This window comes from Eriocheir sinensis, unplaced genomic scaffold (genome assembly GCF_024679095.1).
Source record: "Eriocheir sinensis breed Jianghai 21 unplaced genomic scaffold, ASM2467909v1 Scaffold1073, whole genome shotgun sequence".
Classification (NCBI taxonomy): Eukaryota; Metazoa; Arthropoda; class Malacostraca; order Decapoda; family Varunidae; genus Eriocheir; species Eriocheir sinensis.
In genome coordinates, this window is record NW_026110378.1 from 56,579 (window position 1) to 69,094 (window position 12,516).

Here is a 12,516-nt window from a genome sequence, read left to right on the forward strand (position 1 = left end):
TCACAAGGTTGCTTTGGTCCGTACAGTGGACAGTGATGTTGTCATTCTGGCAATCCACTTCTTTGCTTCATTTGGTCTCTCTGAGTTGTGGATCTGCCTTGGCAGTGGGAAGAAGACACGTGACATTCCCATCCACACTCTGTCTGCACAGCTAGGACCATCAAGATGCAGTGCTCTCCCACTATTCCACGCAGTGACAGGCTGTGACACTGTCTCACAATTCTTGGGATGTGGCAAAAAAGACAGCCTGGTCAGCCTGGCAGAATACCTCGGGAATGACAGAGACTCTGGTAGCCCTCACTAGAGACCCGCATGAGCTCAGCCTTGAATCTCAACACATGCACAAGCTAGAACGCTTTGTCGTAGTCATGTACAGCAAGAGCTGTGGCCTGGAAGGAGTCAATGAAGCAAGGCATAAACTGTTCACCAGCGGGAAGAAGAAATTGGAAGACTTGCCACCAACACAAGCAGCTCTGTATCAACACATCCTCAGAGCGCTGCTGCAGACCTGCTTCTTCTGGAGGCAAGCGACATCAGTCCAACTGGACACCCCTGATTTCCAAGACTGGGGCTGGCAGAAGACCAGCACTGGTGAATGGCTGCCATTCTGGACAACTCTTGAGGACAGCAGCAAAGCCTGTTCCGTCCTATTGCGATGTGGCTGTGAAGTGTCTTGCACAGGGAATTGCAAGTGTTCAAGGGCGACCGTACATTGCACAGTTCTCTGCAAATGTGAAGGTGGATGTGTCAACAATGCAAGCACATGAACAATTACTGATATAATTTATGTATCATGCTTCAATTATAGATTGATTGATTTATTGGTGAGCCCAGCTCTTTCATAATGCACATATTATATATGTATCATGCTTGATTGATTTATTGTCCAATGAATGATTCATTAGAGTGTTCCACTTTTCCATTGGGTGTAACGAACCTGTCACAACCAGGCATAAGGTTTTCTCAGTATGATTGCACTTTATATATATATATATATATATATATATATATATATATATATATATATATATATATATATATATATATATATATATATATATATATATATATATATATATATATATATATATATATATATATATATATATATATATATATATATATATATATATATATATATATATATATATATATATATATATATATATATATATATATATATATATATCTATATATATTAAAGGGTTTCATATAGTGTTAAGATTATGTATGATTGTATGTTCTGCATATTGTACCTACTTTTATCAAAGCCATGCACACTGCATCGTGTAGACTGCACAGTCTCATTAAGTGACGTCAATTTTGGAAGTTGTCTTTGTAAATTTGACTGTCGGCCATATTGAATTTTTAAATATGCCTACATCTGCAACAAATACTAGAAAGTCCACACCAGATGTGAAGTCCTTGGGGTCAGAAACCATAGGAAAGTAGAAGTTTTTTGGCAGCTGTGCGACTTTCAACTGCATGAGTGTGCAAAACTCTTTTCCCGTATGGCAGCCATTTTGAATTGTCCAATATGGCGGCGCCACTGAGAATTGGCTTTGGCGCCCGGCAGATTTGGATTCAGCATATCAAAATCTACAAGTGTGCCTAATTTCATGCTTTTGCACAAATTTGCACAATTCATCCTTGAAATCCCCCTAAGGGACTGGACTAGGAGCCGAGTGTGCAGGGGAGGGAAGTGAATCAAGTGTAATTGTTAGTGCTGGTGTGTTGTGGTGACAAGTGAGTATATATTTGTTTTCTGAATGAGTCTATTGTACCGCAGTCTAAAATCTGTTGAGGGAGGCTGTTCCAGTCATGTATGGTGCGTGGAAAGTATGGGTGCTTGTATGCGTCAGTGTTAGTGTGATATGTTTGGTATTTATGGATGTGTGTTATGAGTACGTTGACTGTTTGCGTTGTGTAGGTATGTTTGTGGGTCAATGTCAATGTTAGTGTTTGTGGTCTTGTACATAAGTGTAAGTCTGTGTGCTTGTCTGCGTATATGAAGAGGTTCCATGTTTATCTGTTGTTTGATCCGTGTTGTGATGCCAGGCGTTCGAGTGTAATTGTTTGTAATGAACCTTGCCGCCTTGGTGTTGATTTGTTCTAACCTATTAATGTTTCTGTGTGTGTAAGGATCCCACACTGTGGAGCAGTATTCCAGTGTTGGTCTCACAAGTGTGTCATAAGCTATGTGTTTAATGTCAGGTGTGTAGTTATGTAAATTCCTCCTCAGGAACCCCAGTGTTCTGTTGGCTGTGGCACTGATATGGTCTATGTGAGTGTTGAATTTCAAGTTAGTTGAGAGATGGATACCAAGGTACTTGTGTGTGTAAACTGATTCTGAATCTGAATTGTGGAGAGTGTAAGTGTGATGGATGGGGTTGTTCGCTCTGGTGAATCTTATAGTTTGCATTTGTCTGGTCGGAAATGCATCTGGCTGGTGCGCTCCCACCGCTCGAGGGCGTCCAAGTCGTTTTGTAGTAGTCTGCAGTCGTCAGTAGTCTTTATTGCTCTAAACAGTAAACTATCGTCGGCAAATAGTCTAGTGGAAGAGTTAGGCGTAGACGGTGGAAGATCGTTAATGTACAGAAGGAAAAGAAGGGGGCCTAGAACGGTGCCTTGTGGGACACCTGAAGAAACAGGGACAGTGTCAGATGAAGATCCGTCAAGAAGAACACGTTGAGTTAGGTTAGTAAGAAATGCAGTGATCCAATGAAGAATAGGTCCTGAAATACCGTAGTATTTCAATTTTAATGTCAGTTTTTTGTGCGGGATTTTGTCGAAGGCTTAGGCAAAATCTAAAACAATAGTGTCAACTTGTTTAATGCCATGTCGGTCAAGTAGCCTCGTCATGTCGTGATATGTAGTAATGAGTTGTGATTCACATGAGCGTTTGGGTCGAAAGCCGTGTTGTGAGTCAGTAAGGATGTTGTTTGCGTCAAGGTGATTCATTATGTGTTTGTGTATTATCTGTTCGAAAATTTTACATGGAATCGATGTTAGTGAGACGGGGCGATAATTGGCTGGGTCAGTCCGGTCACCTGTCTTGAATAAAGGATTAATGTTTGCCAAAAGCCAGTCAGAGGGTAATGAGGTGGATGATAGTGATTGGGTGAATATGGCTTGAAGGATGGGGGCAAGGATGGGGGCAAAGGATTTAAGGATGAAGGCGGGGATGTTGTCGGGGCCAGTGGATTTGGTTGTGTCGAGTCCTTCCAGTAATTTCTGTATTCCGTTAATCGTAATGTCAAGGAGAGCTATCGGAAGGAAGGGACTATGTGGCATGTTTGGTGTCAGGTTGTGTTCTTGTGTGTGTGTGTGTGTGTGTGTTTACAGCAAAGGAGGCAACTCAAAGGCACAAAAAAAAAACCAGTGAAAAAAAAGCCCCCTACTTGGTGCTCCTAAAAAGATTACAGAGTGACCAAAAGAGAGGTCAATTCCGGGAGGAGAGGTGTCCTGATACCCTCCTCTTGAAAGAGTTCAAGTCGTAGGCAGGAGGAAATACAGATGAAGGAAGATTGTTCCAGAGTTTACAAGTGTAAGGTGATGAAAGAATGAAGATGCTGGTTAACTTTTGCATGAGGGGTTTGGACAGTATAGGGATGAGCATGAGTAGCAAGTCGTGTGCAGCGGGGCCACGGGAAGAGGGGAGGCATGCAGTTAGCAAGTTCAGCAGAGCAGTCAGCATGAAAATATCGATAGAAGATAGAAAGAGAGGCAACATTGCGGCGGAATTTAAGAGGTAGAAGACTTTCAGTAAGAGCAGGAGAGCTGTGTGAGTGGAGCCCCCCCAACACATGAGATGCATACTCCATACGAGGGTGGACAAGGCCCCTGTAAATGGATAGCAACTGTGCGGGGGAGAAGAACTGGCGGAGATGGTACAGAACACCCAGCCTCGAGGAAGGTGATTTATTAAGAGAAGAGATATGAAGTTTCCAGTTGAGATTTTGAGTTAAGGATAGACCGAGGATGTTTAGTGTTGAAGAAGGTGGTAGCTGAGTGTTGTCAAAGAATAGGGGATAGTTGTTTGGAAGATTGTGTCGAGTGGATAGGTGGAGAAACTGTGTTTTTGAGGCGTTGAAGGACACCAGGTTCTTCTTGCCCCAATCGGAAATAATAGTATAATAATAGTGTTGTGGGCTGGTTACTAATGTGTTAAGTGTTGTCTTTAAGTGATGTAATCGTGTTAGTGTCATGTTTGCGCGTCGTAAAGAATTTAAAAAGTTTCTTTTGTTATTTCTTACGTTGTCTGCCAGGTAAGTTGCTATGTGTTTGGGTTCCGCTACTTTTATGTTTTGGCAAATGTCTTTTGTGGTTTTGTAGGCAGTCCAATTATCTGTTGTGTTGTATTTCTGCGCGCGTCTGTATAGTCTTTGTTTCTTGCGATGTTGTCTGCGTAGATCCCTGGAAAACCAGGGAAGTGTGTACCTACTAGATTACTAGAAAGTGTTTTTTGTGGTGTGTGTCTGTTCAGTGAGGCGTGTATGGTGTGTTTCAGGTTATTCCAGTTGGTGGAAGGAAGTCTTGTGTTTGGGTCAGTCAATAAATCAGTGCTGAAGGCAGTTAGGTCTTGTTTGATCATGTTTAAGTCAGCCCTTGAAAAAAGGAAAATCTGTCTGGGTCTCTGTTTATGTCTAATCGGTCGGAGGTCAGCGTCAACGATGAGTATGTCATGGTCACTAAGTCCTGGAACAACCTGAGTGTTTGTTATGTTAAGAATGTTGTTGGTGAGAAAAGGTCAAGTGTGTGCTGTGGTCAAAGGGCCACCGTGGACAGCGGGGCGTGTTACAGTATGTGTTCGCTTTGGTTGGAGTACTGTTTGTGAGAGTGAAAATATATTTATGATGTCAATGAATGTGTCGTGTAGTTGGCGTCTGTTTGTGTGGGGGAATAATGGGGTTGGGGGCGTCACCATCGGGAGGATCAAAAGGGGAAATAGCAGTCCAGTCAATGTCGGGGAGGTTGAAATCACCTGTGATCCAGATGTGTTTGTCTGCCTGTATGCGTGAAAGAGAAATTTGAAGGTTGTGTAAATAGTCTGTATTAGTAGAAAGCAGTCTGTAAAAAGCAGCAATAAAAAGAGATTTACAGTTGAAGGATTGTAACTGGACCCAGGTGATTTCGCAGTCTGTGTCAAGGTCAGGCCTATGCTTAACACAAAGACCCGGCTTGGTGACGATGATAACACCGCCACCTTTGCCGAGGTCTGTCGGGCGGTCCTTACGAAAAACGGTCATACTAAAGGGGGGAGGGAAAAGCTCACTACTGTCAGCGTCAGAAGTTAACCAAGTCTCAGTCCCTCCTATTATGTCTGGGTTATGTGTGGTAATTAGATGGTGTAACTGGGCTATTTTGTTTTTGATACTACGGAAATTAATTGTTAATAGTAGGAGGGAAGTGTGGTTATGACGTGGTGGTAGTGAAAGTGAAGAGAGAGGTGAGGATGGTGAAGATACAGAAGAAACGGGAGGGGGTGAAGAAGTAGAGGAGGGAGGTGAAACAGGAGGTCATGAACAAGGGGAAGAAAGGGAAATAGGGACTGGCGAAAGAGAAAGGGTAGGATCGGGGAAGGGTGATAGGGCAGACCTGATTTAAATCAAAACAACCCTGCTACATACGCAACAAACAGTTATTAATTTTCATTAACTGTAATATTTTCACTACCCGTATTATAGAGAAGCATATAGCAGGAGTATGACACGTTAGGCTACTCTGGGAGTTGAAAAAGAAGATGACGAACGCCTTAGAGCTTCCATCAACACTGCGTCCTTCTCTTATATATATATATATATATATATATATATATATATATATATATATATATATATATATATATATATATATATATATATATATATATATATATATATATATATATATATATATATATATATATATATATATATATATATATATATATATATCGGCTTATCAGCTGCTTGCATTTATGATCCAGTTTACATTACTGGATTGATATTTTTATTATCTGTTTTCTTACAGAAACATACACTGACCAGCCTGGTGAACAAGCCTACAACTTTGCTCTCCTCAACGATCTAGAGCAGTCGGTTCAGCACCCAACACGTATTCCCGACCGTCTTGGAGACAGGCCCAACATACTAGACCTCTTCCTTACCTCTAACCCTTCTGCTTACTCTGTCAAACTGTTTCCTCCGTTGGGCTCCTCCGATCACAACCTTATTTCTGTATCCTGTCCTATCGCTCCTGTACACCCTCTGGACCCACCGAAGAGGCGATGTTTCTGGCATTATGCATCAGCTCGGTGGGACAACCTGAGGATGTACTTTTCCGATTTCCCGTGGAATGATTACTGCTTCCAGGAGAGAGACCCCTCTGTGTGTGCCCAGCGCATCACAGAGGTGATTGTCTCTGGAATGGAGGCATACATTCCACGTACTTTTTCTACTCCCCATGCTAAAAAGTCTTGGTTTAATCACGCTTGTTCTCGTGCTGTCAAAGATAGAGAGGTAGCTCACAAAAGGTACCAGAGCCTTCGAATTCCTGCTAACCATGATCTTTATATTTCCGCCCGGAATCGTGCCAAATCTATTCTTCGACTTGCCAAAAAACTCCTTTATCCATAGCAGATGTCAACAACTTGCTTTCCCTAATTCTTCCAGAGACTTCTGGCACTTACCCAAAAATATCTCCTCCAATTTCACTTCTTCCTCTTTCCCGCCTCTTCTTAACCCTGACGGCAGCTCTGCCGTCTCATCTATCTCTATGGCTGAACTCTTCACTCAAACTTTCTGTAACAACTCCACTCTGGACGATTCTGGGCATATTCCTCCTTCTCATCCCCCCTCTGACTCCTTCATGCCTGTTATTAAGATTCTTCCTAATGATGTTTTCTATGCCCTCTCTGGCCTCCACTCTCAGAAGGCTTATGGACCTGATGGAGTGCCTCCTATTGTCCTTAAAAACTGTGCTTCCGTGCTGACACCCTGCCTGGTCAAACTCTTTCGTCTCTGCCTATCAGCATCTACCTTTCCTTCTTGTTGGAAGTATGCCTTCGTACAGCCTGTGGCTAAGAAGGGTGACCGTTCCAATCCCTCAAACTACCGCCCTATAGCTTTACTTTCCTGTCTATCTAAAGCTTTTGAATCAATCCTTAAAAGGAAGATTCAAAAGCACCTTTCCACTTCTGACCTTCTATCTGATCGCCAGTATGGGTTCCGCAAAGGGCGTTCTACTGGCGATCTTCTTGCTCTCTTAACTGATTCTTGGTCATCTTCTCTTAGCCGTTTCGGTGAAACTTTCTCAGTTGCGCTAGACATATCGAAAGCCTTCGATAGAGTCTGGCACAAGTCTTTGCTTTCTAAACTGCCCTCTTTCGGATTATATCCCTCTCTCTGTTCCTTTATCTCCAGTTTCCTTTCCGGACGTTCTATCTCTGCTGTGGTGGACGCCTAGACGGTCACTGTTCTTCCCCTAAACATATCAACAGAGGTGTTCCACAGGGCTCTGTTCTATCACCCACTCTCTTCCTGTTATTCATCAATGATCTTTCCAAAACAGATTGTCCTATCCATTCATACGCTGATGACTCCACTCTGCATTATTCAACTTCTTACAACAGAAGACCTTCTCAACAGGAATTACATGACTCAAGGCTGGAGGCTGCAGAACGCTTAACCTCAGACCTTACTATCATTTCCGATTGGGGTAAAAGGAACTTTGTGTTCTTCAATGCCTCAGAAACCCAATTTCTCCACCTATCAACTCGACACATACTTCCAAACACCTATCCCCTATTCTTCGACAACACTCAGCTGTCACTATCTTCAACACTAAACATCCTCGGTCTATCCTTAACTCAAAATCTTAACTGGAAACTTCATATCTCCTCTCTCACTAAATCAGCTTCCTCAAGGTTGGGCGTTCTGTATCGTCTCCGCCAGTTCTTCTCCCCCGCACAGTTGCTATCCAAATACAGGGGCCTTGTCCGCCCTCGTATGGATTATGCATCTCACGTGTGGGGGGGCTCCACTCACACAGCTCTATTGGACAGAGTGGAGTCTAAGGCTCTTCGTCTCATCAGCTCTCCTCCTCTTACTGATAGTCTTCTACCTCTTAAATTCCGCCGCGATGTTGCCTCTCTTTCTATCTTCTATCGTTATTTTCATGTTGACTGCTCTACTGAACTTGCTAACTGCATGCCTCCCCCCCTCCCGCGGCCACGCTGCATATGACTTTCTTCTCATGCTCATCCCTTTACTGTCCAAATCCCTTACGCACGAGTTAACCAGCATCTTCACTCTTTCATCGCTCACGCTGGTAAACTCTGGAACAATCTTCCTTCATCTGTATTTCCTCCTTCCTACGACTTGAACTCCTTCAAGAGGAGGGTAACAGGACACCTCCCAAAATTGACCTCTCTTTCGGCCGGGTTCCGGACAAAAGTTCATATAGAAAAACTTCGTATGGCAATAATTCGTAGGAAAAAGTTCGTTTGCCTAAAGTACGTCAGGATAAAGTACGTAGGGTATAAAGTTCATCATGCCAAAAGTTCGTAATGGAAAAAAATCGTAATGGAAAAAAATCGTAAAGTTATATGTTCGTCGTGCAAATGTTCGTTAGAAAAATGTTCGTGCACGTAAAAGTTCGTATGGAAAAAGTTCGAATGCAAATGTTCGTACGCAACTGTACGTATGCAAATATTCGTCAGAGATAAAGTTCGTATGGTATAGAAAAAAAATTCGTATGGCAATAATTCGTAGGATAAAGTTCGTTTGATTCTAGGACCAAAGTACGTACGGAAATAGTTCGTATATAGCTATATATGTATCTATATATATATATATATATATATATATATATATATATATATATATATATATATATATATATATATATATATATAGAGAGAGAGAGAGAGAGAGAGAGAGAGAGAGAGAGAGAGAGAGAGAGAGAGAGAGAGAGAGAGAGAGAGAGAGAGAGAGAGAGAGAGAGAGAGAGAGAGAGAGTGTGTGTGTGTGTGTGTGTGTGTGTGTGTGTGTGTGCATTTTTAACATAACTGAGTGACCAAAAGGTCTCCCAGTGGTGAAAAACAGTCGTCCAGTAAGAAACTTTTTAGGGTACTGGGCTACAAGATCTTTATTCTTGAAATAATTCCTGGAGGCAGTGGCTCATCATGTCTGTGTGCTCAATGTGTATTATTTTGCATTACCGGGAAGGCAACGGCGGCAGAGTGCAAGGTTATGATGTTGGTTGTCGGTGGCGGAGGCGAGGCGGGCGGTGGCGGTGGTGATGGTGGTTGTCGGCAGGGTCGAGTCTCAGCAACACCCCGCCATTTTTCATGGGTTTCGGACAAAAGTTCGTATAGAAAAACTTCGTGTAGGAATAGCGACTTATTACCATACAAACATGCTTACGAACTTTTCCGTACGTACTACTTTACTCAGAAGAATTTTATCCCTGACGAACATTTGCGTACGAATAATTGCACATGATTTTTTTTCTATACGAACTTTTGTCATTACGAATATTTTACATACGTACTTTATACCATACGAACATCTGTATACGAAGATTTGCGTACGAACTTTTTGCTTACGAACAATTTCATACGAAATATTTCAATACGAATTTTTTATAGACGAACTTCTGTCCCGGCGAACTTTTGTCGTTACGAATATTTTACATACGTACTTTATACCATACGAACATCTGCATACGAACTTACGCGTACGAACTTTTGCATACGTACTATTTTCAAACGAACTTTATCCCTTACGAACATTTGCTTACGAACAATTGCGTACGAACTTTATGCATACGAACTATTTCCATACGTACTTTGGTCCTAGAGTCCTTTCGGCCACCTCCTTGGATTGTTTTTAGGAGCAGCGAGTAGCGGGCTTTTTTTATTACTGTTTCCTTTTTTGTGTGCCTTTGATCTGTCTCCTTTGTTGAAAAAAAAAAATACATCAGTGAATGTCAGCAATAGTATGATATGCTGAAACACCGAGAGTCGAAAACGAAAATGACGGACGCCGCCGACACCGCGCACTTTGTTTTTGACATATTGTTGATATTCGAATACCCTGTAGTTAATTTTGCATATATGTGCGGCTCGCCAGAATTGATTGTATTATATTGTTTTTAGTCTTGTTTGAGAAGTGAGACGTTTAGTGATGTCTTTGAGAGCAAGTAGATACATTTCGACCTTATTATTATTATTATTATTATTATTATTATTATTATTATTATTTTATTTATTTATTTATTTTTTTACAAAAATGGAAGCATTTCACTTCAGGTCGGTGGGACGACCTGAGTTTGTACTTTTCCGATTTCCCGTGGAATTATTACTGCTTCCAGGAAAGAGACCCCCCTGTGTGTGCCCAGAGCATCACAGAGGTGATTGTCTATGGAATGGAGGCATACATTCCACATTCTTTCTCTACTCCTCTTGCTAAAAAGCCTTGGTTTAATCATGCTTGTTCTCGTGCTGTCAAAGATAGAGAGGCAGCTCACAAAAGGTACCAGAACCTTCGCACTCTTGCTTATCATGATCTTCTGCCCGGAATCGTGCTACATCTATTTTCCGACTAACCAAAATCTCTTTCAATAATAGAAAGCTTCACAACCTTGTTTTATCTAATTCTTCCAGAGACTTCTGGCACCTAGCCAATTATATATCCTCCAATTTCACTTCTTCATCTTTGTTTCCTCTCTTTAATCCTGACGGCAGTACCGCCGTCACATTTGTCTCTAAGGGTAAACACTTCTCTCAAACTTTCTGTACAAACTCCACTCAGTACAATTCTGGGTTTATATCCTCCTACTCATCCCCCCTCTTGTAGTGCAGCGACTTGCCTGATGGGCGAGCCTCCCATAACTCACTCTGCGAGGGGGCACCTCTTTGGCCGACTGGTTAAGGAGTGGCTCTCCCGTCTCGCTGGTCGCAGGTTCGATCCCCGGCGCCGGCAAAACCTTTCCTTGTCTGGATTAATTTCTCGTGTGTTTCGTTACACGCACGTGTTGTGGTATAGTAAAGAATATATTCTGGCGTTTAATTGGTGGCAAGGCGGTGGTCATCCTCTCCTGTGATTCTGTTGTGTCACCCCGAGTGGGTAACAGGTAGAATCATGGCTCGTGCTCTCCGAAGATCATAGAAAATGGGATATCACACAGAAATTAATCTAAATAGGAATGGAGAGCCGTGTAGTGCAGCGATTTGCCTGATGGGCGAGCCTCCCATAACTCACTCTGCGAGGGGGCACCTCTTTGGCCGACTGGTTAAGGAGTGGCTCTCCCGTCTCGCTGGTCGCGGGTTCGATAACCGGCGCCGGCAAAACCTTTCCTTGGCTGGATAAATTTATCGTGTGTTTCGTTACACGCAGAGCCTCAATCCTCAGACGGCTTGTGGACCTGATGGTGTCCCTCCTATTGTCCTTAAAAAAAACTGTGTTTCCGTGCTGACACTCTGCCTGGTCAAACTCTTTAGTCTCTCCCTTTTATCATCTACCTTTCCTTTCTGATGGAAGTACGCCTACATACTGCCTGTGCCTAAGAAGGGTGATTGCTCCAATCCCTCAAACTACCGTCCTATAGCTTTACTTACCTGCCTATCTAAAGCTTTTAAATCAGTCCTTAACCGGAAGATTCATAAGCACCCATCCACTTCTGATCTTCTATCTGATCGCTAGTATGGGTTCCGCAAGGGGCGTTCTACTGGCGATCTTCTTGCCTACTTAATTGACTCAAGGTCATCCTCTCTTAGCCGTTTCGGTGAAACTTTCTTAGTTGCGCTAAACATATCGAAAGCCTTCGACAGCGTCTGCCACAAGTCCTTACTTTCTAAACTACCCTCCTACGGATTCTATCCCTCTCTGTACTTTTACAGTATTTCCAGTTTCTTTTCCGGCCGTTCTATCTCTGCAGTGGCAGACGATCGCTGCTCTTTACCTAAACCTATCAACAGTGGTGTTCCATAGGGCTCTGTCCTATTTCTCGCTCTCTTCCCGTTATTCATCAATGATTATGTTTCCATAACAAACTATCCTTTCCACTCATACACTGATGACTCTACTCTGCGTTATTCAACTTCTTTCAACAGAAGACTCTCCCATCAGGAATTACAGGACTCCAGATAGGAGGCTGCAGAACGCATAAACTCAGACCTTACTATCATTTCCGACCGGGTAAGAGGAACCTTGTGTCCTTCAACGCCTCAAAAACTCAATTTCTCCACCTATCAACTCAACACAACCTTCCAAACTCCTTTCCTCTTTTCTTCGACGACACTTAGCTGTCACCTTCTTCAACACTAATCATCCTCGGTCTATCCTTAGCTCAAAATCTGAACTGGAAACTTCACATCTCTCTTACTAAACCAGCTTCCTCGAGGTTGGGCGTTCTGTATTGTCTCCGTCAGTTCTCCCCTGCAAATATGCTGTCCATATACAGGAGCCTTGTCCGCCTTCGTATGGAGTATTCATCTCACATGTGGGTGGGTGGGTTCCACACCTACAGCCT

The 12,516-nt window shown here is 42.6% G+C and overlaps 1 protein-coding gene across 1 annotated transcript in view; it reads right to left on the minus strand.

The window, feature by feature from the left end:
* Nucleotides 1-242: 242 nt before the first annotated feature.
* Nucleotides 243-12,516, minus strand: part of LOC126989144 (uncharacterized) — a 29,829-nt gene continuing 17,555 nt past the window's right edge. The window contains exon 8 of the mRNA XM_050847710.1: nt 243-724. Within this exon, the coding sequence (XP_050703667.1) occupies nt 696-724 (29 nt within the window). The 3' untranslated portion in view covers nt 243-695. The remainder of the gene's footprint in view (nt 725-12,516) is intronic.